General features: G+C 43.4%; 1 protein-coding gene across 1 annotated transcript in view; it reads left to right on the top strand.

Annotated features, from left to right (window-relative positions):
• The first annotated feature begins 6,206 nt into the window (after nt 1-6,206).
• LOC127627005 (rho GTPase-activating protein 22-like) overlaps nt 6,207-26,763 on the top strand; it is a 39,897-nt gene continuing 19,340 nt past the window's right edge. The window contains exons 1-3 of the mRNA XM_052103192.1: nt 6,207-6,329; nt 12,711-12,910; nt 13,883-13,970. Coding sequence (XP_051959152.1) covers nt 6,287-6,329; nt 12,711-12,910; nt 13,883-13,970 — 331 coding nt within the window. The 5' untranslated portion in view covers nt 6,207-6,286. The remainder of the gene's footprint in view (nt 6,330-12,710; nt 12,911-13,882; nt 13,971-26,763) is intronic.

Here is a 26,763-nt window from a genome sequence, read left to right as displayed (position 1 = left end):
GAAGCAGTGCCTCTGAGCAACATCTCCGCGACGCAGTGTTGCAGGGCACTCTTCAAGATAATCTCCCGGTGGGGATCCCGAAAGAGATCCTCACCGACCAGGGCACAACGCTTATGTCACGAAAGCACTTCGCTAACTTTACGAGCTCTTGGGCATTAAATCGACTCAAGACTAGCGCTTACTCATCCTCAGACAGATGGCCTAGTGGAACGGTTTAATAAAACGCCAAGAACATGATTCGTAGAATTGCATTACACCATGACGCTGAGAAATTGGGATAAGTGGCTAGACCCCTGTTATTTGCAGTACGAGAGGTCCCAAGAAGCCTCCACCGGTTCTCCCCGCTTGAGTTGTTGTACGGACGACGCTCCACGCTGGGTCCTCGATGTCATCCGTGAGAATTTGGAGGAGGGACCTTCTAATGCCAAAAATGAAATTCAATACGTTCTTGATCTTCGAGCAAAGCTCCACACACTGGGGCGTACTAACACAAGAGCATTTGCTCCAGGCTCAAGAACGCCAACGCCGGCTGTATGACAGGGGTGCTCAGCTACGGAATTTGCACCGGAGATAAAGTGCTTGTATTACTCCCAACATCAAGCTCAAAATTACTCGCCAAGTGGCAAGGACCGCTTGAGGTCACACGACCAGTAGGGGATCTCGATTATGAAGTCAAACGCATCGATAGAGGGGCGCTAGCCAAATATATCACCTCAACCTCCTGAAATTGTGGAGGGAGGAGGCGCCTCTGTGACGCTGGCCACGGTAGTTCCGAGAGGGCGGAGCTCGGACCGGAGGTAAACAAAAACTACAACCTTAACACTCCGGTCACTTGTGGGGACCAGCTCTCACCGCTGCAGCTCACAGAGGTTTCTGAGTTACAAAAGAGTTTGTGGACGTGTTTTCCTCTCCCGGCCGCATCTAACCTCATACAGCACCATATCGAGACCGAGCCGGGCGCTGTGGTAGCGCTGTCGCCTCTATCGCTAACTCAACATAAAAAGAAAGTCGCTCGGAAGAATTAGATGCAATGCTCGATATGGGCGTAATAGAGGAATCCCACAGTGATTGGTCCAGCCCGGTTGTTCTTGTTCCCAAGAGTGATGGGTCGGTTCGGTTCTGTGTGGATTACAGGAAAGTCAACGCTGTGTCTAAATTTGACGCTGCACTCAATGCCCCGTGTTGATGAACTGCTCGATCGGTTAGGTACTGCTCGATTTTACTCGACCCTGGATTTAACAAAGGGCTATTGGCAGATCCCCTTGACACCAATGTCCCGCGAGAAAACAGCCTTCACCACGCCGCTTGGATTACACCAATTTGTGACGCTCCTTTCGGTTTGTTCGGGCCCCAGCCACGCTCCAGCCACTCATGGATCGGATCCTCAGACCGCGATACCGCATACCGCTGCCTATTTGGATGACATAATCATCTATAGCAATGATTGGCAGCGGCACATGCAACATCTGAGGGCCGCCCTGAGATCGCTATGGCGGGCGGGCTCACAGCAAACCCTAAGAAGTGTGCGGTTGGGCGGTGGAGGTACGGTATCTGGGGTTCCACTTGGGTCATGGCCAGGTGCGCCCCCAAATTGAGAAGACTGCGGCGACATGCGACTTGCCCTAGACCTAAGACCAAAAAGGGGGTGAGACAGTTCCTGGGGCTGGCTGGCTATTACAGAAGGTTTGTGCCTAATTATTCGACGCCACCAGCCCGCTGACTGACCTCACTAAAAAGGGGGCTCCAGATCCGTCCAATGGTCGGAGCAGTGCCAACAGGCGCTACGCAGATTAAAGCTGCACTTTGTGGGGGCCGCTTACATGCACCTGATTTCTCTCCTTTTATTTTGCAGACGGACGCTTCAGACAGAGGGCTGGGGGCCGTACTCGCGAGCTGGTGGAGGGAGAGGAACGCCCGGTGCTGTACATTAGCCGGAAGCTCTCCTTAAGGGAAACTAAGTACAGCACCGCGGAAAAGGAGTGTTTGGCCATCAAGTGGGCGGTCCTCACCCTCCGCTACTACCTGCTGGGGCGGCCTTCACCCTCTGTTCGGATCATGCCCCACTCCAGTGGCTCCACCGCATGAAGGATACTAACGCCTGGATCACCCGCTGGTATCTCGCCTCCAGCCTTTTAAATTCAAGGTGATCCACAGACCGGGGTGCAGATGGCTGCCGCCACTTCCTCTCCAGAAATGGGGAGTGGTAGGCAGGTCGGATGACGCCCGCCTGAGTCGGGCGGTGGGGGTATGTGGCAGCGGGGCGTGGTCAAGCTCCGTCCGGGAGAGAGAAGCGGTAAGGGCGCCACACCTGGGCCAAATTATGACTAACACCTGTCTCTAATTTCAGTAGAGTGAGGAGAGCGGTTAAAAAGCCAACAGCCGGAGAGCAGAGACAGAGGGGAACAGAGCAAGCCAACTGAGTGCGCTTGTGTGTGTGTGTGTGTATATATAAAGTGGTTGTCAGACAGACGAATAAAAATTCCTTACCTTACGTTGTATCCTCCGTTTCTTGTCCTCCTTCCTGTGAGGGTGTCACAGTGGTCTAAGCACATAACTGATAATTTGGTAAGACACTGGTTAGAGCCCCACAGCCACCACCATTGTGTCCTTGAGCAAGGCACTTAACTCCAGGTTGCTCCAGGGGGATTGTCCCTGTAATAAGGGCTCTCTGTAAGTCGCTTTGGATAAAAGCGTGTGCCAAATGCGTAAATGTAAATGTAATGTAAATGTTAGCACATAGTGTTCTTTGCCAGCACACTGTTGTTATGTATGATTTACCTTTTGCTCCAATGTTTTATGTTCATCATTGCTCCCTCTTCATCTTCTGAGTTCCTTAATAAATATTCTGCATTTGGATCCCCACTCTCTTGTCTTGTCCTTCCTAGCAGCGTAACAGAAGAACCTACCTCGTTAATGATCCAGCAGAATTAATTGAGAGATTGTCCCAAGGGTCCACTTCTGCTGCTGAATACTGCCTTAAATTCTGAAGTCTGGCCACCCCCAGAACACCCTCTGACCATCCCTCAGAACTATATTCTGTTTGGGACTCAATGACTGGGTGAGGAGACTGGTCCCTTTGGACTGTGATTGTCTGTCTCTTCTGGATTTGTTTCTGGAAATGTGAAATCGTAAGGATAGACCTTCTGCTCTCAGCTCCTTCCTCCAGGCCTTCCACATCCCCTTCCATGGCCCCTTCCTCCAGGCCTAACATGGCCTCACCCTCCAGGCCTCCAATGCCTGCCAAGATCAGTGAGTCAACACCCACGCCTGTCATGGCCAATGAGCTAGTTCTTAAAGCCTCGTCCATCCCAGAGCCAGTGTTGCAAGGCTCATTAATACCAGAGCCAGCTTTCATGCCTGCTTCAGCCCTAGATTAAAAAAAAAAATCGGTTTGGGGGGGCACTATGGCTCCTGTGGTCTCCGAGCTCCCTTCAGCAGAGACCACTTTCTCCCCAGACTTGCTGGTCCTGGAGACTTCCTTCCTCGAGCATCCCATGGCTCAGCCCCTCGAGCCACCCACGGTTCCACTTTCCAAGTCTCCCCCAGCTGTGCTCACGGCCGTCCAGAATTGGAGGAGGAAAAGAAGGGCTCCTCCTTCACATACACAGAGGCCGTTCCTCTATCACTGCCCATGCTCAGGACCACAGAGGTCATTCCCCAATCCCTGTCATTGTTCTCGACCACGGAGGTCGTTCCCCTTATCACTGCCAGTGACCATGACTACGGAGGCCATTTCTCAGTCACTGCCAGCACTCCAGGCCATGGAGGCTGTTTCTCAGTCACTGTCAAAACTCCTGACTACTGCAACTCCACCCTCAGAGTCTTCCACGACTCCGCCTGCTCCTCCAGAGACCTCCTCTAGCGGTTCTGTCTGTTCCTCCAGAGATGACAACTACAGCAGTTCCATCCATAGTAGACCTTCTGTCGGTTCATACCAGACAGGATAGTCTTCACTGCCCTGCCGCAACAATGAGCCTTGGGCATCCAACACCCTGTTGCCGGTTTGTGGTTTGTCCCTCCTTGGACCACTGTCGGTAGGTACTCAGCACTGTGATCGGGAGCACCTCACAAGCCTTGCCATTTCAGTGATGATCTGGCCATAACAATTTGGTCCTTGCCATATTCACTCAGGTCTTAACTCCTGCCCATTTCTCCTGCATTCAACACATTGACTAAGAGAACTGATTGTTCGCTTCAAGTGTAATCTCTCCAGACCTTGACATGTGGACTTGTTAGGAGATGATCAACCTTTCAGTGGTCATAATGTTTTGGCTCATCAGTGTATACAAATACTCACTGACCACTTAATTAGGTACACCTGTACACCTACATATTCATACAACTATCTAAGCAGCAAATCGTGTGGCTGCAGTGCATAAAATCATGCATATACGGGTCAGGATATTTAGTTAATGTTCACATCAACCATTAGAATAGGGGAAAAACATGATCTCAGTGATTTCAACCGTGGCAAGGTTTTTGGTGCTATACAGGCTGGTTTGAGTATTGTTATTGTTACTAATGATCACCTGGGATTTTCAAACACAACAGTCTCTAGAATTTACTCAGAATGGTGCCAAAAACAAAAAACATCTTGTGAGTGGCAGTTCTGCAAATGGAAACACCTTTTTGATGAGAGAGGTCGGACTGGTTTGAGCTGACAGAAAGGCAATGGTAACTCAGATAACCACTCTGTACAATTATATTGAGCAGAATAGCATCTCAGAATGCACACTTTGAAACTTGAGGCATATGGGCTACAACATCAGAAGACCACGTCTGGTTCCACTTTTGTCAGCCAAGAACAGAAAGCTGATTTTGCTTTTTTTTTCAAAGAAAAGGAAGAATGAGTCGACATAATTTTTTGTGGTAATCAATATTATGCCACTAATTTTTTTTTTTTATTGAACCCGGAATATTCCTTTAAGAGCTTGTGAATCAGAATCAAATCGAACTGGGAATTCTGTTTCAATACTCAGCCCTATTCTGAGGAATCTTTATGTTCTTGTCATTTCTGAGATTAATTGAGAGACATGGATTATTTGTACATTACTAATTTATTTTAATTATAATTGTATTAAAAATGTATGTAATGTAAAAATTCACACTGCGGGACCATGTAAAATGAACTGCTGAAGGTAAAAAGGTGTTTAAAAGTAGCAAAAAATTTAAAAGAAATAGCTACCAGTTACAAACCTCAGATGGTTAGTATGCAGACTGTGGGAGTGCCAGCTGAGGCTACCCTCTGCCTGGAGCAGCAACAGCTCCCAGCATCCCTGCTAGCAGTAGAGGCAGTGAAAGAGGTTTTTATTGCTGTCTCTTTTAGGCCTCCCTCCAGCCCCCACCCTCTCTCAGAGAGGACCAGCTGTGGTACACAGGGCTGAGCTTTTTCAATTGCTTTGGTGGAGCTGCAGCCATTAACTGCCATACTGGGGGTGGTGTTCTCAGGGCATGTTCTTAGGAAAAATGGGGAAGAAAGGGAAGACAAGGGCAGTTGGTGGAGAAGGAGAATGTTAAAGGGACATTTCACTCAAAAATGTGAAAAACCTGCCATTTATTCACCCTCATGTAGCAACAAACCCATTTGACTGACTTTCTTATATGGAACAGAAAAGATGATGTTAGGCAGTATGCCACAGGCACCATTCACTTTTGTTGCATCTTTTTTCCATTCAGTGAAATTGAATGGTGACAGAAGCTAACATTCTGCCTCCTTTTGTGTTCCAAAGAAGGAAGGAAATCATACAGTTTTGAAACGACTTGAAGGTGAGTAATGATGACAGAATTTCCATTTTGGTTGAACTATTCCTTTAAATGAAGATGTGTGTAAGTGCGAAAGAGAAAGGCAGGCAGGATAAAAATTCCCTTGAGATGGAAAGATCGAGCGAGTGCGAGTACACATGCCTGTGGCCAATTAGGAGGCGGGCAGCTTTGGTCTTCTGGGCAGCCTGGTGTAATCATACACACATTGACCGGTCAACGTAGAGCAGCAGATAATGAATAATGCAATGCCTGGTGGGTGTGGACCAGCGTGTGTGTATCAGTGTGTAAGCTGAGTAGGAACCGGCGAGCTTGTGCACACACCAATGTGTGTGAGGGATCCCTCCCCCCCAGCCCCCAACCAGCCGGTGCCTGCAACATGAGGTCAGCGAGCTAGCGGGAAAGAGCAGAGAGAGTGAGGAGGAGAGGAAGAGGGAGCCACCGAGGAGACGAGCAGGAAAGGGAATGCACTGACAGAAGAGAAGAGGAAGAGGAATATGCCGAGCAGAGGAAGAGTTGACCATCAATGGCAGCCATGCTGAGTCCTAAGATCAGGCAGACCAGGAGAGGTACAGTACACTGCGTTTGTATTTCATCTGTCACTGGTTCCTCTCAGGGGGCACGTCACATATTGTACGTGCTGTCATCTCTCAGCATCTCTGCTACAGCTGCTTGCATCATCATTTTGGTTCATTCATCACATTGGACCATCTCTGCCACTGATATTCTGATCCTTTAATCCTTTAATCCAATTTAGTCATTCCACTAAATTGATCATTATATATCAGTCAGACATCATTATCAATATATATGTATATATGAAACTAAAGATGGTAAATATCTGTACATACTGTACACAATCAACAGTTTAATTTTCTAAATCTTTCTGAAATGGAGTAATTTTGGTTCCACTTAATCAATATAATATAGATATGAAAGCAGATGATAAATATCTGTACATGATGTACTCAGTCAGTGTTTTCTCAAAATTTCTCATTTTTGATTTCTAAAACAGAATCATTTTAAAGTTGATCAATATTATATACAAGTACATATGAAAATACAGGTGATAAATGCCTAAAAATGATGTTATGATAGTTTGATAGTCATGATTTCTAAAACAGAATCATTATGATCATTCCACTATCATTACATGTTGTTTTTTTTATTGTGAAATTAACTCATTTTGATGATCATTCCACTAAGGTGATCAATATTATATACATGTGAAAATCTAGGCGATAAATAACTACTGTACATATGATGTACACATTCTTTTGGTTTCTGATGATTCATTCCACTGAGTTGATCAATATACACCTATGAAAATATAGGCAACAAATATATTTACATGATGTGCACAATCAAGTGTGTGTGTGTGTGTGTGTGTGTGTGTGTGTGTGTGTGTGTGTGTGTGTGTGTGTGTGTGTGTGTGTGTGGTTTGGGTGTGTAGCTATAAATGTGGTTTATGAGGACATTTCTAGTGTCCCCATAATTCAAATTACTTAAAAAACATACTAAACTATGTTTTATTGAAACTGTAAAAATGCAGAAAGTTTGTTGTGAGGGTTAGGTTTAGGGGATAGAATCTATACTTACAGTATAAAAATAATTATGTCTATGGAGAGTCCTCATAATGATAACTGCACTAACGTGTGTGTGTGTGTGGTGTGTGTGTGTGTGTGTGTGTGTGTGGTGTTACTAATTTTGCTGTACAAAAATTGGATTTCTATAACAGAATCAATTTGATCATTCCACTAAATTGATCATTATTATATACATATGAAAATGTTGGGGATAAAAGCCTACTGTATATATGATGTACACAATATTTTTAATTTCTGATAAGTAATCATTTTGATAATCATTCGACTAAGTTGATCAATATTTTATATATATATATGAAATTATTGGCAATAAATACCTATTGTATATATGATGTATATGATTTTTTTTTTTTCATTTCTGATTAGTGAAGCAAGAGTCATTTTGATAATCATTCCACTGATTTGAATAATATATACATATGAAAATATAGATGACAAATATCTCTATATAATGTACACAATTACATTTGTGTGTGTGTGAAATGGACACATTTTGTTGATTAGGTTAATCAGTTTTATATACATTAAAAAAATAGGCGATAACTACCTCTAACATGATGTACATGAGGTTGTTCAAAAATTATTATTTCAGATTTCTAAAACACAATAATTCTGATCATTCCACTAAGTTGATCAATATTATATACATGTGAAAATACAGCGGATAAATTCCTGTACATTATGTGCACATTCATTTCTGATTTCTAAAACAGAATAATTTTGATGATCAATAATCAATTATTTGAGTTGATCAATATTATACAAATATAGATGATAAATCTGTATATCTATCGATATAGATATACACAATCAGCATCTTCTTTTTGCAAATTTTCACATCTAATTTCTAAAATAAAATCATTTGGATCAAATAAATTTTACGGAGAAGTAGAATTCTCTGTTATAGAAACACTATACATCCAAAAACTTTGCAAATGATAATTCTACTATAAGCTGTGAGATAAATAAGTCTTCAATTACACTACATCTGTGGCAGAGCGTACTACAAACTACGACCATCCAACTATGCACGTTAGACCTCACAACAGCTGAACATCAAGGCAAACATTCCACTATCATGCCCAGCATGCAGAGAGCTTCTACACACACACACACACACACACACACCCACACACCCACGATGAGCTGATCATCATTCATCAAAAGCCCACACCACAGTCTTGGTTGAGATGTGAAATGTACAGGCAGGGAAAGATCTGAAGCACAAGGCTTCATTCATCATACATCAACTTGATGGATGATGCTGCATTAATAACCAAAGCTCAATACGTATAAAGTAGCTGAGTAATTTATCCATTTACTGTTATCTCAAACATGGTTGTAGATTCCTGCCCATCCCCCACTGCTTTCTGCTACTTGCTGAACATCAAGGCATCTGCTGGGAGAAGGCATGAAGCATGAATATCGACAAAATCCAGTATTATCTATTCAGCTGTTACAATTCAGGTTTTACTGATAACTTAATTACACAGTTGTCTGGAATGTTTTATTCTGATTGGTCAACCGCAGCATTCGGCAGTCAGATATTTTTGTAAAATGGCAACCCAGTTTTCTACATAGCTGTGCTAGTTTCATGTCTCTTGTATCCCTCAAATTAAATCAATATTTACAGTGATGTCTGTTTATTTATTTGATGAGTAGCCATGTAATAAGTGGGATAATGTAAATTTAGCCGGTCATTATCGCAAAATACACCCCTTCATTTCATGTTGGGGGTCCTGACAACCCTGACAGGGTTTATTTTGACCAGCTGACTGTACAATATCTCTTACTTATTTGCTTATGAACCTAAAATTAGCATCTTCTATTTTGTTGTTTCTTCTATTTCTTTAAAAAAAATCTGACTTTTAAACTAAGGTAGAGGTCTAAAGTGTCAAATTTAAATGCTACAAAAATGAAGCTAGAAACTGAGGATGGACACTGACATTTATGATCATTTTGCAAAACATAAAAACATTCTTTCCATCATATTTTAATTGCAGCTTTAGAGCCAACTATTTTCAGAGTTGATCCCTTCTGTGACAAAACTGGCAGTTTTGGTGACCACACACTAGAAACGCCCATGACAAAGTGGGAAAGTATGAATCACCGTGTAGAAAGAATTGCAAACTGGGTCTCTGCACTCGGTTCAATGTGAATTTGACTCTGGCTTTAATAATTGCTCAAACCTTTCAAAAAAACTTTCAGAAATTTACAGCTTTGGGTGAACATTTTAAAACACAAAGACAACATGAATGTTTGGGTTTCTGTTAATCATATCACAGCTGAAAGTTTCCAATTCTGCATCTGGTTTGACAATGATGAAACATTCACAAAAATCTAATGAATTCCTTATCCAAGCAAAAGCAAAACAAGCTGATTTATGTAGTGTTCACCTGTGGTGGAATAAAACTGCAATGACTTTAGCATGACATAGATGCTATCAGCCTCCTATAACCAGATCCAGATAGAATGTGCAGACTAGTTTAGCATTTTCTGCATTGATTCAAGGGGGAAATCTGTGTAATTCTGCAAAATGGGGATTAAACGGAGCATAATACTACACTGCTCATGTTAGCTGAGACCATACAGTAATAAAACTATTACTATTACAAGTATATAACTAGAATTTGTGAATGACATGTGTCTAATTCTGCATAGCTTTAACAGCGCTTTGAGGGTGCAGATCCCATATGGGAACTGATGATCATGATCACAAACAAGTAGACTCAAAAGTAGAAACATTGATTTGAAACTCTTTAATTGGGAAATTAACTACAATTCAACGAAGCATTGCGAATTCGAATTGAAATATACAACTTTTGAACATTTTAAAGTTAATTGATGATAAATACAGAAACAAAATAGCTTGTTTATTGCAAAATATTCATGTGTGTACAAATATGTAAGTAGTTTGAGAGTGTAGGGAGTCCTACTTGGTTTTATCATAGGAGTGGGTGGTCGCTGCATTGCTCTTTTGCTGAGGTTTGTTTGCAGCTATTCTCTGATTGGTGGATTTTCCCCTTTAGGATCATGAGTAGTGTAGTTTTTCAGCAGGATTTCTGCTATTAAACATGATTCCTTATAAAATGAAGTTAATTAACATGGACTGATGGCTTCAACAGAAGCTCACGCTAGGTCTGTCTTTTAAGGTTTATAAGTTATCATTAATAATCAATTCCCCTATGGACAAAAAATTAATGCGATTTTGACTTCCGGAACCAGACTGTTGCACTCCATTATGATGAAATAAATTGGCTTACTATATGAGCGTTAGGTATAATAACGGATTACATTTTCTAGTTAAACCCACTTTTTAGCAATTCAATTGAGGAATGAGGAAATTCTATGTATATCATAAACATATTGAGGAAGCTCAGATGCCCCTTGCTCCACCACTCTCTTCCTCTGCCCTCCATCAGCAGAGCAGGGCTACTGAATCCACCACACCCCAAGACACGCTTAATGTAATCAAGCCTGCAGCTCTGACGAGGAGACATTATGGTAAAGGCCATTGAGACAGTACAGGCAGCCATCACACATTTGTCTCCTTAAGAGGCTGTAACTTTAACTCGTAATTTTATTGAAGTTGAAATTGCGAAGCATAAGTGCACAAAGGAAAAAGTGGGTATGAAAATTTATATTTTGGTATTATGGTGAGAAATATATCATTGCATAGCAAATACCTTTTTTGAAAACTGTCAATTATAAAGTTTAACAGTGAATATACAAACATATCTGATCACAAAATCAAGTATTTCAAAGTGCTGTGTAACAAGCATGAACATAAGAATTAAATATTGACCAGTCAGTTGTACAGCTCACCCATGGATTGGGCGTGACAAATACTATAAAGGAAAAAAAAGAAGAATAAACACATTGATTTATTTTCTGTCTCTAAAAGCCACACAGACATTGATTGCCCAGAGGCATAAGATGACTTTGTGTGTGTGCTGGACTGAGTCCTATAAATTATCCATTATGAGATTTGACCATAGTCCAGTCTTGAGCCTGGAGAGGCATTTCAGCTTGTGTACCCAAGTACACCAAAACGGCTGAATACAGTCAAAATCTAAATATTTCCCTCAAGGCTTCATATTCGCATCCATTACAGCATAGAAACTTCAGTAGACATTTACATTTAACAAAAAAAAAAAAGGAAATAAGTACTATAACTGTGCAGTGGTGTTTGACTAAAACATATGAAATGCCAAACTAGAGGTTTCTATATCAAGTGCCCCTCTGACTAAATTACTCTCTGGAGATCCTATTAGGAGAACACGCTCTCTCTCCCCCTCTATCTCTGGGCATAACAAAAAGCAAGTGATACAGAAGAAGAGGATTGCAGATAAATTTACCTGAAGATAATGGGCACAGTAAGTTCGTCTAGTGCATGCTTACATAGAAAAATAAGGACATGTTTGGAGCGAACAGCCTATTAGGTGGAGGTCTTTGGAGGTTGTATACTGACTATGTTGTATACTGACTATGCTCTCTTATGAGTGTCTCGCTGCATAAGCATGTAGATACAACTGTATTTAATAAAAAACACTGTTATACCACCTGTATTATGAAGCTTGAGTCCATACTCCATAGTAGTACTATGGCACCGGTATAGGCTACTGTGCAAAAATTAACACAGAACTATCTATTGAAGCGTTTCTTTTCTGTTTTTACTTTTTACTTAAGGTTTCAGAATATGAACTGGCTAAATATTTCGATTTTCATTTTACTTTTACATTATATTCTTTCTTTGTGCCCTGTTGTGGACGTAGGAGACATGTCGTTTTTAAAATCATAGCTTGTAGATTTTTCCTCCTACCTGAAATGTCTTTAAAATTCTAATATAATTCACATTATGGTCATTTTTGAATTCACTATTGACAGCCCTAGAGCACAGAACACGCATGATGATCCTTTGTATTCTATTCAATGCTACAATGCACTTTGTCCTGGAGATGAAAGTGTGAACTGATGGAAGAGTTTTAAAACATTGAATAGGCTCTAGTTTACATTACAGCCATAAACAATGATTTGCTACATGTTATTGTCAGACATTCTCATTCTAGAGAGCATTTTATTGGAAAACAATTTTCATACTCCCCCAAAAAGCAAGAGGAGTCATAAAAATGTTTAGTCTCCTTTTACGTAAGAGGAAAAACTGTACATTTTGCCAACTTTTAGGGGTACACTAGTATATAGATTACCTCAAAGCTAACCATTGTGGGCTAAAAACCACAAAAATACCCTTCATCTAGAAGGGTTTGTCATCATTCTTCGATGGCTGATATAATCATGATATATTTGATAACTTGCATATATGTCTATTCTACTTACCTACAGCCAGGTCAAAGAGCATGGTGATGGGTGAGGCATCCCGTGGCTCATGTCGGCCCACCTCACCGAGCCTCCAAGAGGGGGCTGTAAAGGCTGGCTGGCTGAAGAAGCAGAGGAGCATTATGAAGAATTGGCAACTGCGCTGGTTTGTGCTACGGGCTGACCATCTATACTTCTACAAGGACGAGGAGGAAACCAAACCCCAGGTACATTCGGAGATGTGCAGTACATGCATTTCTCTCCAGAACTAGCCTAAAAGTAGCCTTCTTCACACCATACCGAAACAGTCGAAAACTTATAAGCAATAAGGGGTTAAAATATTTAACCACTGTACTATGATGAGATTCTTATCCTATTGCTGCTACATAGTCCTGCTTCTTGAATGTAAGAGATGGCACTGTATGGTAGAGGATAACTGGCCAAGTGCTATTAGACAGTAAGTGCAACCTCTTCCATTTCTGCTCAATAGTCTGGCATTGCCACCACAATCCAAGCTTACGCATTGCTTTTAACATGTTTAAGACCATCTCATATTAGGCAATCAATACCATCCAGCCTTAGTAAGCTTGTCAGTCAGACTGCAAAGTCCCTCAGAGGATTGTCAATACTCATCCAAGCTCCTATAATCTGTGCCCATGCTGCGCTGTCCAGGATGTTTGAGAAAATGTCACTCCCACCCACTTTTCCTGCCTTTAATCAATAGGATTCAAAGCAGAATGGCTTTGTAGGCAAATCTCATAGCAAATCACACACTGAGATAAAAGGAAACATTGGAGACTTACCTATATGGAACAGTGTGTTGGGTAGACAATTTGGAGAATTTTGGAGAGTCTTGAATAATGCCAGAGTTTTTAAAGAGCCTGACCCTAAATCTCCATTCAATTTGTTGTCCTGGTAAATAACCTCTACATTTCATTCAATTGGTAGTTTATCTTATGAGAGGGCACTCAAAACAAAGTTGCAATTAATATGGCAAACCAACACGCCAAGCATTTGATAATACAATAGGCTTAAGATCTCAAAGTGTTTTGTGACTATACATTTCAACAAGACTAAGAAATTAATGATGATTACAGAATGACATACAAGTGTACACGGTATTCCGGTTTATTTGATTTTGTAGGTCAATAAATGTTAAGTGATGCAATTCTGCAATTTCCAACTATTTATCTGTGCAGGGCTGCATCCCACTGAGGGGCAGCCAAGTGAATGAGCTGACAGCCAATCCAGAAGAGCCTGGTCGACACCTTTTTGAGATTGTGCCAGGTGAGTAGGTCTTCAAATTATCACTGTGCCATCCTAAACCAAAATGACCCATTCAGAAGGACTGTGTTTGAGAGTTTTGATAATCTTAAAGAGAATGTTCAATTAAAAAAAGAAAATAATTTAATTTACTGACCGTCATGTCATTCCAAACCAGATGACCTTCATTCTTGTGTGGAAGACAAAAAGAGTCATTTAGCTGAATGTCTAAGCTACCTTGTCCCTTTCCAGCATTAACATTTGATTGTAAAGGAATGGCAATGAATAAAAGGTGATCAGGGACAAAGCAGCTTTGACATTCTGCAAAATATCTCCAATGTTTTCCAAAGGAAGAAACAATGTCATGGATTTTGAATGAGGTGAGGGTGAGCAGTCAAAGAGATCATTTTCATTTTTGGATGCACTATTCATTTAAAGAAACTTTTGACTGATATTTCTAATAAATGAAAGATTATTTTATAACATTTACACATTTAAATTTCATGACAAATTTCCATTAAATTGAATTGTGTAATCTTTGAATTGTGTATTTATATATTTTGAGTGTGGCTTACAAATGATCAAATCCTTCTTTGTTACTGGTAACTGGTCTCAGTTATAATTGAAACATTGAAACAATAAGCACATTCTTAACTCACATTAACTGAAATTTGAAAAGCATCTTGTTAGGCTTAAATTGGTGATTTCTTAATTTTTTCTGGCAAACAAGCTGCAAACCTGCTGCAAATTTGCCACTCATTATTTTCACATGCAAATGATCTTGTGATTCATGCTTCTTGCTGAACCAAGCTTTAAAGCAAGCAATCACATTAGTTGCATTAAAATGTTTAAACGGAACTTCCACCTTGTGAAATTTTAGCAGTGCAAAGCTTACAAATTGCAACTCTACATTCATTGTCACAATATAATGCCACACAACAGATATTTTCTTTCACACACACACCACCCCCTTTTGATTGACAGTAAATAATCAGCACTGATCACCATTGGCTTTTTTAAACATTGAGGTAATTGCTTTTATTGGTTGATACCAGTAATTGGACAATACATTGTTGCATTACAAATTATAACCTACTATCTGAGGTCTATAAGCACATTTTGTTGTTTTCATTTAAAATTCTACTAATCTTTGTGAATCAACCCATAATCATTTGAGAAAGAATCATGATGCATCAGTGACTAACATTTTACTTCACCCCTAACATGCGCCATAAATATTTATGCAACTAAATTCAAAAGTTCTTTGATTCACCAAATAAAATAAAACATTTCACGCACGCACGCACGCACGCACGCACGCACACACACACACACACACACACACACACACACACACACACACACACACACGTTGGTGCGGCTATCATTATGAGAACTCTCCATAGACATAAAAATGTTTATACTGTACGAACTATAGATTCAATCCCCTAATGAACCTAACACTCACAACAAACTTTCTGCATTTTTACATTTTCCAAAAAACATAGTTTAGGATGTAAAGTGATTTGAATTATGGGGACACTAGAAATGTCCTCATAAACCACATTTATAGCATAACACCCTTGTAATTAATTACCCCCCCCCCCACACACACACCATACACACAAGCACAGGCCCTCTCTTTACCATATATACCCTTTCACACACAGCAAGGAAACATTAGCACCAGTTACCCTGCCCCCAACACCACTTTCTTATGACAGATCAGTAAACACAGCATCTTCTCCCCAGAGAAGAGCCCTTAACCCCAGTCTCTGCCTGGCCAGCATGCATCAGCTCCATTCTTTCAAACAATCTCATTGGCCAAGTCTCTTTTCTCATACACAACACAAAACAACTCTCTAGACCACCCTCAAGCTGCCCAACTTTAAACTTTTGACTGGGGTTGTCAAGAAATGCCTTGCCTCTTGTTGACTGTGACTCTGAAAACGAATAGGCTCTCCACAAACAATGGACAAATTGAAAGACAAACAGCACAGGCTCAACAAAACTGACTCAAGGAAAGACTAAAATCTTTATTCTGATCTCATAAAAATTACGTGACGATGGCAACTTTTTTGCTAAATGATGTTACATGGTTCCTCACGTGTATATCGGCAGTTGCAAGTTGAGTGGCGCTAAAAGTGAGTTAAATTATCTCCAAAACAGATGAGGTTTTTAAAGGTTAATGCTCTGTCCAGTTCAAAACCTACCTCCCTTCCCTAAACCTAACTGATATTGTCATATAAAGCAAATGTAACAAAAAAAATATGCAATTGCTCAAGTAACAACATAGTTTTGTGGTGCTTTTATAACACTTTTGGCTCACTTGTTGACTCACATGCTCTTAAGGAAATTCCACTGGGTCTTCAGGACCCCAGTCCTTTTCATCTCAAGTTTAAGGCTCATTTAATAACCGCACAATTTGATCACGCTTGAACAAACTCGTAAATGTAGTTGTTTATGTAACGCAAACATCCAAATGTATCGCAGTCATGCATTATAGCTGGGCTGAGTGATAAAACGATATTGATATTTATCAAGAAAAAAAACTATCTAGCAGGTAGCTATCCAGCAAATGTAACATCACTGTGTACCGAACAAGACAGCACTGACAATGCAATACAACAACAACTCAAACACAACCACCACTGCTGTTATTTATGTACTATTATTACATTTAGTACATACTATGTAGTTTTGTTAATCCTTTTTTTTATGAACCATAGCGCTGTCACAGGCAAGAAAGTGTATCTTTTTCTTGTGATGTTTATTTGCGGTTGGTAATCCATCTTATTTTTCATTATCGTTACCTATTGAGCTGGAGTCTGGAGCAACAAAAAGTCCTTCAGTGGAGTCAAACGTCAGCAGATGATAATAAAATTGATGAAATTTCATCAAAAATAGGTTGATGCACCCACCTTAAAATCCTAATCTGAGTGTACTTTAAAGGTAGCTTACCCTCTGGAGTTTACTTGTAAACAAACTAGTTATGTTTAATTCATTCTTGAGGTCTAACAAACCTCTGTGGAATGCAGTTATCTGTCCCCATTAATGGTATGAAATACACAGTATATTGTGATAAATAATACACTCATATCGCCCAGCCATACATTATAGTAAAATTATTGATGTCATAAGATAGCATTGTATGAGGAACACTGATAATTCGCGATTTTTGAGAATGTGAATAAAAGTCACTTTTGTTTAAGAGCCTCTAGTGTTACTTTCACCAGGTAACTGTAGCAATATGAACAAGAGCCTCGTTAAAATAATTGTGCAAAAATGTAGATATAGTAATTTTATTCTAAGAGACCAGGTTGAAAATTATTCAGAAGCATGGTTTGGAGTTCAGGTCCAAACTATATTTAACCCACTGTGTTGAAAAAGGCTTTCGGTTTTGCTTTAATCTAAAGCAACAGACATCTTCTAGTGACTTTTGGGTCTTCTTGATAGACAATCCAACAATAGTGCTACCACAGAAATGTGCTACCACAGAAATGACAAGCCACAGTTGTGCAGATTTAAAGTCAGTGGGAAAAGCTTGCTGGCCAGCTAGCATTGCTCTGGCAGATTTTCACCCATCTGCGCTTGTTAGTTACAGTACAGGTTTAAAATGAGTGGCGCACGACTGTAATCCCATTGTTGGCAGCCTCCAGATCTGCCAACTCATACCTTCTTCATATGGCCTCCATACAGTTCTTCATTAAAGCAGCATACAGAAACTTGGTGAGAAATTCGGTTGTGATGATATCCCCAAGTATCAGGTCCTCTGAGACTGATGCATCTGGTGTGCTGTTTGTTTAAGTGCACTGAGGTGTTTGGAAAGGACTAACAGAGCAGGCTGTCTCCTTCTGTCAGTCTACCGTGAGAAGTCAGAGGCAATGAGAGAAACAGAAGTGAGGTGCTGGTGCTTGAGGTAAACTCAAGACATTGAAAGCACTTTTTAAGCAATAGTTTTCCAGGATGTTTGGACTGGCATGATTTGACGTTGTTGTTTTTCTTCCCTCTAGTCTCAGGGAAAAGTCTGAGATGTAAATGAGAATGTTTCAAAGAAGGGGAAGACTTGTTTTTCAAGTTTCTGGTTTGGAACAAGACCTCTATAGCATTATGAAGTGTGGGTGGTGTGAGAACTACCTGTGCTGTGTTTGGGTTCACGGCCTTCCTGTCGGATTAAGGAACATGGCACAACATTAGCACTCTGAATTTTATCCCTCAAGTGCATCATGGGGCAGAGCTGCTGTAAGTCAGGGAGACATAAACGACCACCACCACAAGGTAATACCCTCTGTTTATGCACTTAAATGTGAAAATTGAAGTGCTGAAGGTGATTGAAAATTATTTTCTGTAAAAGTAATATGACATTGCTGATGTGGTGTCAATAAAAGAATATATAATTGACTAGCAGTTCTCTGTTGTTTGGTTATGAATGATGTTTGGTTATATGCATTCAGAATTTGATCAAAGTTTGTTCAACAATGCATTAGGGATGCACCGATATGGATGCTAAATATAATATAATGTTTATTAGGGCCGATATCCAATATGATACCAATATGAAATCCGCAAAATGCTGTAAATATCATATCTAAAATTATAAATCTATACTCTTTTAACTGTTGTTTTAAAAAAAAGAGTTCACAGCGATCTAGACCAGGGGTGCTCATTACATCGATAGCAATCGACCGGTCAATCACAAGAAAAAAACACTCGATCTTGTTAACAGGTCAAAAGGAAAAGGGAGTAGAGGGAGAAACTACACAAATAATGAGACTCTTAAATATGACTTGTTATTTCATAATTTCTGCTCCCCCACTTTCGGATTTCCAAAAACGAAGGATGGCGGGGAAGACTTATATTTATGAGGAAAGCTCTAATTCACAGGTTTTCAAAGTCTGAAACAGTAAGCCCCCCTGATAAAATGAACAAGACCACCCCCCTTTTTTCTCTTGTTTTGCATATTTATATACTTAAGATAATGTAATATATAGGCCTATAAAATAGCCAAATAAATAATACATAAGATAGCCTATGCTAAATGTCAAAAATATATTTCTTCCTCTAAAAACAGCAGTACATTCTGGCCACTTTTTGGAATTTTTATCAAGGTATTATCCACTACTGATATATTATCAAAATGTATTATATTACAGGCATTGGAGCAATTCACCAATGATGATCAATAACGAATCGGTTACCTAACGTAACCTCGGTTCTCTCTAGATGAGGGAACGAGTATTGCGTAAGCTAGCTTACGCTACGGGAAAGATTCATCTTTTCTGAGATATTGAAGCCAAAAAATTATCCTTAATTTTGTATCCATTGTCAACGCAGTGCAGCAGCTGCATACCTTGAGCGGGCTAGCTAGCGAGCTCATTGGTTGCTCTGCGGCAACTGCTGCAGCCTATAGACGAACTTGAGTGAACTCACGTCCAATGACAAGCGCCGCGCCGTCACTGTATCAAAGCCCGCCAGAATGGCCGTGGCTAGAGTGCATATAAGCGTAAGTTCGTAGGCTGGAACCCTGGTTTTCATTGAATGAAGCGAAAATCGCCGTGAGCGCGAAGCACGGCCGGCTACGCAATACTCGTTCCCTCATCTAGAGAGAACCGAGGTTACGTTAGGTAACCGATTCGTTCTCTTACGAGAGGTTCTCTCGTATTGCGTAAGCTAGCTTACGCTCACGGGAACCCATTGTCAACGCCGTCGCGCCAAGCATCCACTGCATGAGCCCCGGGGTGGGGGACCCGGGGAGCCCTTGTGAGTGGGGAATAATATTTGGCCGGCAAGAGTGCGGGCCAGTGTGTGTGTGTAATACATAAGCACATAGTGGGAAGGGAAAGACAGAGCGGCGGTGCCGGTCTGTGTGGAATGTGTCCCGTCAGTGCAGCTCACCAGGGGAGCTGTAGCGTATTAAACCGCTAGTAGTTTTGCCTGCAGGGCGGGCACTTCCAGATTGTAAAATCTGACAAAGGTGGAGGGGGAAGCCCAGCCCGCTGGCACACATATGTCGTGAATGGAAATCCCGCTGGACCATGCCCACGAAGAGGCCATGCCTCTAGTGGAGTGAGCCCTAATGCCTAACGGGCATGGTAGGTCTTTGACGCGCGACGCGGCAGCAATAGCGTCCACTATCCATCTAGACAGTGTCTGTTTCGAGGCGGCGAAACCTTTGGTGCGCCCTCGAGCGAAACGAAAAGCTGCTCAGAGCGTCTGAGAGAGGCGGAGCGCGCAGTATACAATCTCAGTGCTCTGACTGGGCAAAGGAGATTGGCGTCGCGTTCGCTATCGGATGCTGTCAGCGCCGATAGGGAAATTATTTGTGCTCTGAAAGGAGTACCGATCACCTTGGGGACATAGCCGTGTCTAGGCTTTAAAATGACCTTGGAGTCACTTGGTCCAAACTCAAGACACGCAGCGCTGACAGACAGCGCGTGAAGGTCTCCCACACGTTTAACTGATGACAGGGCAGTTAGAAAAACGGTTTTGAGTGAAAGGTATTTCAAATCCATGGATTGAAGCGGTTCGAAAGGGGGGGCTTTCATAGCTGCGAGAACTACGTAAAGATCCCAGATAGGAACCGATGGGGGGCGCGGGGGGATCATCCTTCTAGCTCCCCTGAGGAAGCGGATGACCAGCTGGTTTTTTCCCAGTGACTGGCCGTGCAAGGGTTCAGCGAACGCTGTGACGGCCGCCACGTACACTTTGAGGATGGGGGATCTGCCCTTATCCAGCAGCTCTTGTAAAAACGCGAGCAGCGACGACACCCCACATGTTCAATGTCCGTGGGTCCAGGTCTCTGTCGGTGCACCATTTTGAAATCACAGACTACCCGTCGCAACGTTGATCACCCACGCGTGCAGCGCCCAGTGCTCTGGGTGGGGATGCCAGATCGTGCCGCGAGCTTGAGAGAGGAGATCTGCTCTCACTGGAATGGGCCACGGGGCTGTCAGTGACAGCTGCATAAGCTCCGGGAACCATGTCTGATTCTCCCAGCGCGGGGCTATGAGGAGCACCGAGTGACGCGTTTCCCTGATCCTCTGCATTACCTGTGGCAATAGCGAGATGGGAGGGAAGGCGTAAAGCGGGCGGTTGGGCCAGTCCTGGGCCAGCGCGTCCTCGCTTTTCGAGAAAAATACTGGGCAGTGAGAGTTCTCTTCTGACGCAAAGAGGTCTATCTCTGCTCTGCCGAATACGCTCCATAACTTCTGGACTGTTTGAGCGTGCAGGGACCATTCCCCTGGGGAAATATTGTCTCTGGACAGTCTGTCTGGGCCGTCGTTCAGGTGGCCTGGCACGTGCGTCGCCCTCAGCGAGCGCAGGTGGCACTGGGACCAACTCAGTATGCGTTTTGTCAGATGGAAGAGGTTCCTGGATCTGACACCACCCTGACGGTTTAGATAGGATACCACAGATCTGTTGTCCGAACGGACCAGGACGTGGTGACCCTGAATGACCGGGAGGAAGCGCATGAGCGCGTATTCAACCGCTATCATTTCCAGACAATTTATGTGAAGGAGCTTTTCCTGAACTGACCATAGGCCAAAAACCGGAGAGCCCTCGCAGACCGCGCCCCAACCCGTGTTGGACGCGTCTGTCAAGATGACTTTTCAGCAAGATACAGCTCCCATCGTCACTCCCCGCTGATACCATTCGGCCACTGCCCAGGGCTGCAGAGCTGAGATACAGGTCTGAGTCACTCTGATCGGCTGGCGGCCCATGGCCCAAGCCCGGCGAGACGCGTGGGTGTTTAGCCAATGCTGAAGCGGGTGCATGCACAGTAAACCCAGCTGAAGTACTGCTGCGGCTGAGGCCATGTAACCTAGCATTCTCTGAATTTTTTTCAGAGGCGTGAGGCTGTTCATCTGAAAGGACGCGGCTAGTCGCTGAACACGGCGCAGCTGTGTAGATAAGCTGAGCCGTCATCGCCATGGAGTCTAGTTCTATTCCAAGGAAGGAAATTGCCTGACTGGGCTGTAGTGAGCTCTTGGTCCAATTGACTGCAAGACCCAAACTGTTCAGATGACTGAGGAGAACTGTCCTGTGAGACAGAAGCTCCATATATGACTGTGCCAAAATCAGCCAATCGTCCAAATAGTTCAGAATTCGCAAGCCCTGACTCCGCAGGGGTGTGAGCGCCGCATCCATGCACTTCGTGAAAGTACGGGGTGCTAAAGACAGGCCGAACGGAAAGATGGTGTATTGATAAACCTGGCCGTCGAAGGCGAATCTCAAGAATGGCCTGTGACGGGGATTTATCTGAATCTGAAAGTAGGCATCTTTCAGATTGAGAGAAATAAACCAGTCCCCCTGGCGCACATGCGCGAGGAGTTTCCTGATTGTGAGCATTTTGAACGGTCTTTTTGCGAGCACCTTGTTCAAAACCCTGAGATCTAATATTGGTCTGAGGCCGCCGTCTTTCTTGGGGACAAGAAAATAACGGCTGTAAAACCCGACTTCGCTCAGAGAAGGTGGCACTCTCTCTATGGCCCTTTTGCACAGAAGGTTTGCTATTTCTGAGCGAAGCATGCAGGCTGCTTCCGTGTTCACAGTAGTTTTGAGCCGGCTCTGAAGCGGGGAGGGCGGCGATCGAACTGTAGCAAATAGCCCTGTTTTATCGTGCTTAACACCCATTTGGATATCCCTGGGATAGCTTTCCACGCTTTGAAGCGTAACGCTAGAGGGTGAATGGCCAAGTCAGCCCTGATTGCCGCACACAGCGAGCTGAACAGAATGTGTGGCGCGCTTACTGTGCTTATGCATGACTGCTCGCAGACAGCAGGGACAGGCTGTTCTGTGAGTGACTTCCCCATTGAGGTGAATGGGGAAAGAGTCACATCTGTGAAGTGATGCTGTGAGCATAGTCACGGGCATGGGACTTACATACAGAGAGGTGTTTGCTGGCCGTGTGACAGAGCGGGCAGAGAAGGCGCCGGATTAGTGAGCGTTTATTGACTCTAACACTCGAGCTGGCTGTGCCCGCTTTATGTGAGTGGGCTCTGATAGGGACACGGGAAGTGTAATGCTTGTGTGTAGGGGTGAACACTGGATTGTGGGCACATTTTCTACACATAAGGCATGTTTGCTTTTTACAAGATTTCTTTGGGTCGCCGTGAAAACGGCATTTGAGTGCAGGCAAGCGGGCAGTATCTCCGGCTTGTTGGCTGCTGAATCCACCACTGCAGTAGCCTGAGAGAAGGGGACTGACAGGGGGCGAAGCTTTGACGGTGGTCCGGCCGCGGCGGGACTGAGCCGTCGTTTCCTCAACAAAGCTAGGAGGACTTCGGTTGCTCAGGTTTCAGCGCAATCTTAGGCCGAGGCCCGCGGGGGGGCGGCGGTCTGCGGCGGCTGTCGAAGGGCGAGATCCGTCGCGCTCCTTAGATCTGAAACAGCCTCTGGGTGCCTGCCTTTCTCGAAGAAGGTCCGCTTGGAGGATCTGTAAAACGGCCATGGAATGCAGAGCAGATGCGGCTTGGCCGGCGGCGGCATAGGCGCGGCCAACACAGGCGGAAGTAGTTCTGCAGGCCTTAGACGGGCAAAGGTGTGCTGCTACCGAATTCTCGACCGGGGGGATGGAAGAGTAGCCCCTCTCGGTGGCGCCGTCCACCGACGGTTCCTGGCCGAGAGAGGCGCGTTCCACGATTTAGAGAGCTCGGCGTGGAGTTCCGGCAGGAAGGGAGCGGCCCGGGCCGCTGGCGCCGTGCGGCGATGGCTCTGAAGAAAGCAGCCGTCGAGTCTGTTGGGAGCCTGCTCAGAGGGCGGTGACTACTCGAGCCTGAGGCGGTCGGCGGCCTGTGTGAGGAGGCGTTAGTTCTTCCTCGACTCGGCGCGGGTCCTGCAGGATTCCTGGGCGAGGAGGAGGCTTGGGAGCCTGACCACTCCTCGCTGTCGAAGCCATGATGGAACAGCAGCCCTTATCCTCCGCCTCGTCATCCGAGATGGCAACAGTGCGGCCGCTCGGTGGCAACTGCGGCGTCCCGAGGGCGGGGAGGGTGAGCGAGGCTCGAGGGAGAGGCTCCGGCGAGGTAGTCGCTTCTAACACCGGTTCCGGCAGCCTTTGGGAGCGGCGCTTCTTTCTGCGTGGCAACGAAAGCGCGCGGCGGCTTCAGTTTTGAGTGCTTCGAGTCGAGCCCGCAGGGTCGACATCGGAAGCTCCTCGCAGAGGTCGCATCCGCCGTCAGCGGGCGAGCTCTGCATGTTCCAGTCCCAGGCAGAGAGCGCAGATGAGGTGGCGGTCTCCGGCGCTGAGAGGGGCGGCATGAGGCGCAGGTGGTGCGAGGCATCTTTAAAAAGATGCTCGTTGCTCTTTTGTGAAGTTCAGCTGAGGAACTAGCTTGCTCTAAAAGGATACGTCGCCGGATGGCGTAGCTCGCAGGATGACTGAAGGTGGCGAAGACGGCCGGCCGGCTTCTTCGAGCGCTGTCCAAGCTTGCTAGATGCCCCTCGAACGGCGACGCGGCTTCTGCAGTTCAGAGATGCGAAGAGCTTCGCTGAATAGATGAAAATCAGGGTTCCAGCCATGAACTTACGCTTATATGCACTCTAGCCATGCCCATTCTGGCGGGCTTTGATACAGTGACGGTGTGGGCGCCTGTCATTGGACGTGAGTTCACTCAAGTTCGTCTATAGGCTGCAGCAGTTGCCGCAGAGCAACCAATGAGCTCGCTAGCTAGCCCGCTCAAGGTATGCAGCTGCTGCACTGCGTTGATAATGGATACAAAATTAAGGATAATTTTTTGGCTTCAATATCTCAGAAAATATGAATCTTTCCCGTAGCGTAAGCTAGCTTACGCAATACAAGAGAACCTCTCGTAAGAGAACCTTAAATTCAGTCTGACAGTCTCAATCGGCAATATGTCATACACTGGTTAACAGCTATACATATTTATATTAATAATATAAAACTGTATTCTGCATGTTTGCCCTTATGACAATAGAATTACTTAACTGTTTTTAACCTATATTTGGGATAAACTCGCATCACATGAGCCAGTGTCCATCTCAATGTTGAACTCGTAACAATGGACACGCTGTTATGAATGAACATTGGCAGAGCTATATGGCTTTATAATAGATCCACGAGTGCACTGGGCACGTTTTGAGTGTGCACATGCACTCTATGAGCTAGAGCAGGGAGATTTCATAGGGCAGCGTATATTTCAGAGCTTGCGTTCAATTTTGTGCGAGAATGGAGGAAATCCATGTGGGAGCAGAGAGATCTGTGGGAGCGCAACATGGATGCACTCTCGCTTGTTGTGCATTTGTTCTCGACATTTAATAGTATTATAAAAACCATGAAAACTGTGACTCTAACTAATTGGTAAGCGTTACAGTAGGTGTAAGTGTAGGAGTAGGGTTAGGGTTTGGTTATAGTTTCTCCAACCCATCAGGTAGCACTTTCCTGATGAATCAGGTATTGCTTTCCTCATCCTACATTTCGGAAATTCGCCCTCCACGCCTCTGAGGCGGCTTCCTTCTGTGTGCTGTAAGAGTGCTCACAGTAATGCAGATACACACCTGCGTGATGGTCGAAAACACTTAAAAATGGCTGTCTTGGCATGGTATTAACAGAAACACTGTCAGTTATGTCAAAAGACAACACTGAAAACACTGAGACAAAAAAGAATCTGAATAGTTTGGCCTAAATTTATGAGACTGGTCTCTTTAGATACCTTGGGGCATACTGAGCCTTATGATACCCAATATTCCTATGTCGGCCGTATTGGGCATTGGACATTTACATTTTTTTTGCTTTACTGACTGTACATTACAAACACATTGACATCATTAGGAAATGTGTTATGTGTAATTTGGGCCATGTCCTGAAGGTACTCAAAAAGTTTGATAATAGCGCCAACTAGTGGTCAAACAGTGTTTTCCACAGGATTTTGTGAGACGTGGGTATGTGGACCTCGGACCAACTAGAGTCTGGCAGCGCGGTCCTCCGGAAGAGGACCGCGCTGCCATTTTAAAAGTTAAACGCATCAATCTGGTACACTTTGAGAGCAAAATTAAGAGGCTAGATCTATGAAGAACTTTGTGCTATTGTAAACAATTTTGTGCACTAGTAGTAATTTAATCATAAACATTGGTTGTTTAAATATGAATGGTGATGACGCGGCAAAAAGTCACACCCACAAAGCATAAACGAGACAGAGTTTAACGCAGTTCACAAAATCGAGTAGAGCATACATTTGCGCCATCAAAGAAATTAAGCAAAAGTGGTTACCTGTGTTGAACTTTCTCCTCAGATGCTGAATATAGTTACGTTGTCAGAGTTAATAACGTTAACATTAGATAATTAGCTAACATTAGTTAGCTAGATATAACATTACATATGTTATACATTGTTATTCGCGACAAGCTGCCGGATATGTTAGTCAACATAAGCGAGGAGACTGACGGCTAACGTCGTTAGCTAACGTTAACCTTACCTAAAGTTAACATTACCTAACTTAGCTAACGTTAGATTAACGTTAATTATCAATGATAACTTCTGCAGTAACTTTATCTGTTTGCTGTCGTACATTGACAATGATAAAATTGTGTTAGTGGATAACCGCAGTGGATACTGTAACGTTAGTTCACCTTACTTACCTCAAACGATGTTGTGTCTTCAAAATACCTTGATGTCTCGGATGCAGCCAGGTGCAGGCTTGACATTAATCATTGTCATGTGCTTGTCCTTCAGACAAGTAAATTCGTCATTCACTTGTCCGAATAAAAAAGTTACTAGTCTGGAGTGGAAAAAGGGATTTTTTTTTTAACTGTGGTATAAATATATATATATATATTTCTCAGAAGCAGAGATACATTA

Source organism: Xyrauchen texanus, chromosome 33 (genome assembly GCF_025860055.1).
Source record: "Xyrauchen texanus isolate HMW12.3.18 chromosome 33, RBS_HiC_50CHRs, whole genome shotgun sequence".
Classification (NCBI taxonomy): Eukaryota; Metazoa; Chordata; class Actinopteri; order Cypriniformes; family Catostomidae; genus Xyrauchen; species Xyrauchen texanus.
This window is presented reverse-complemented; position numbering and strand designations above follow the sequence as displayed.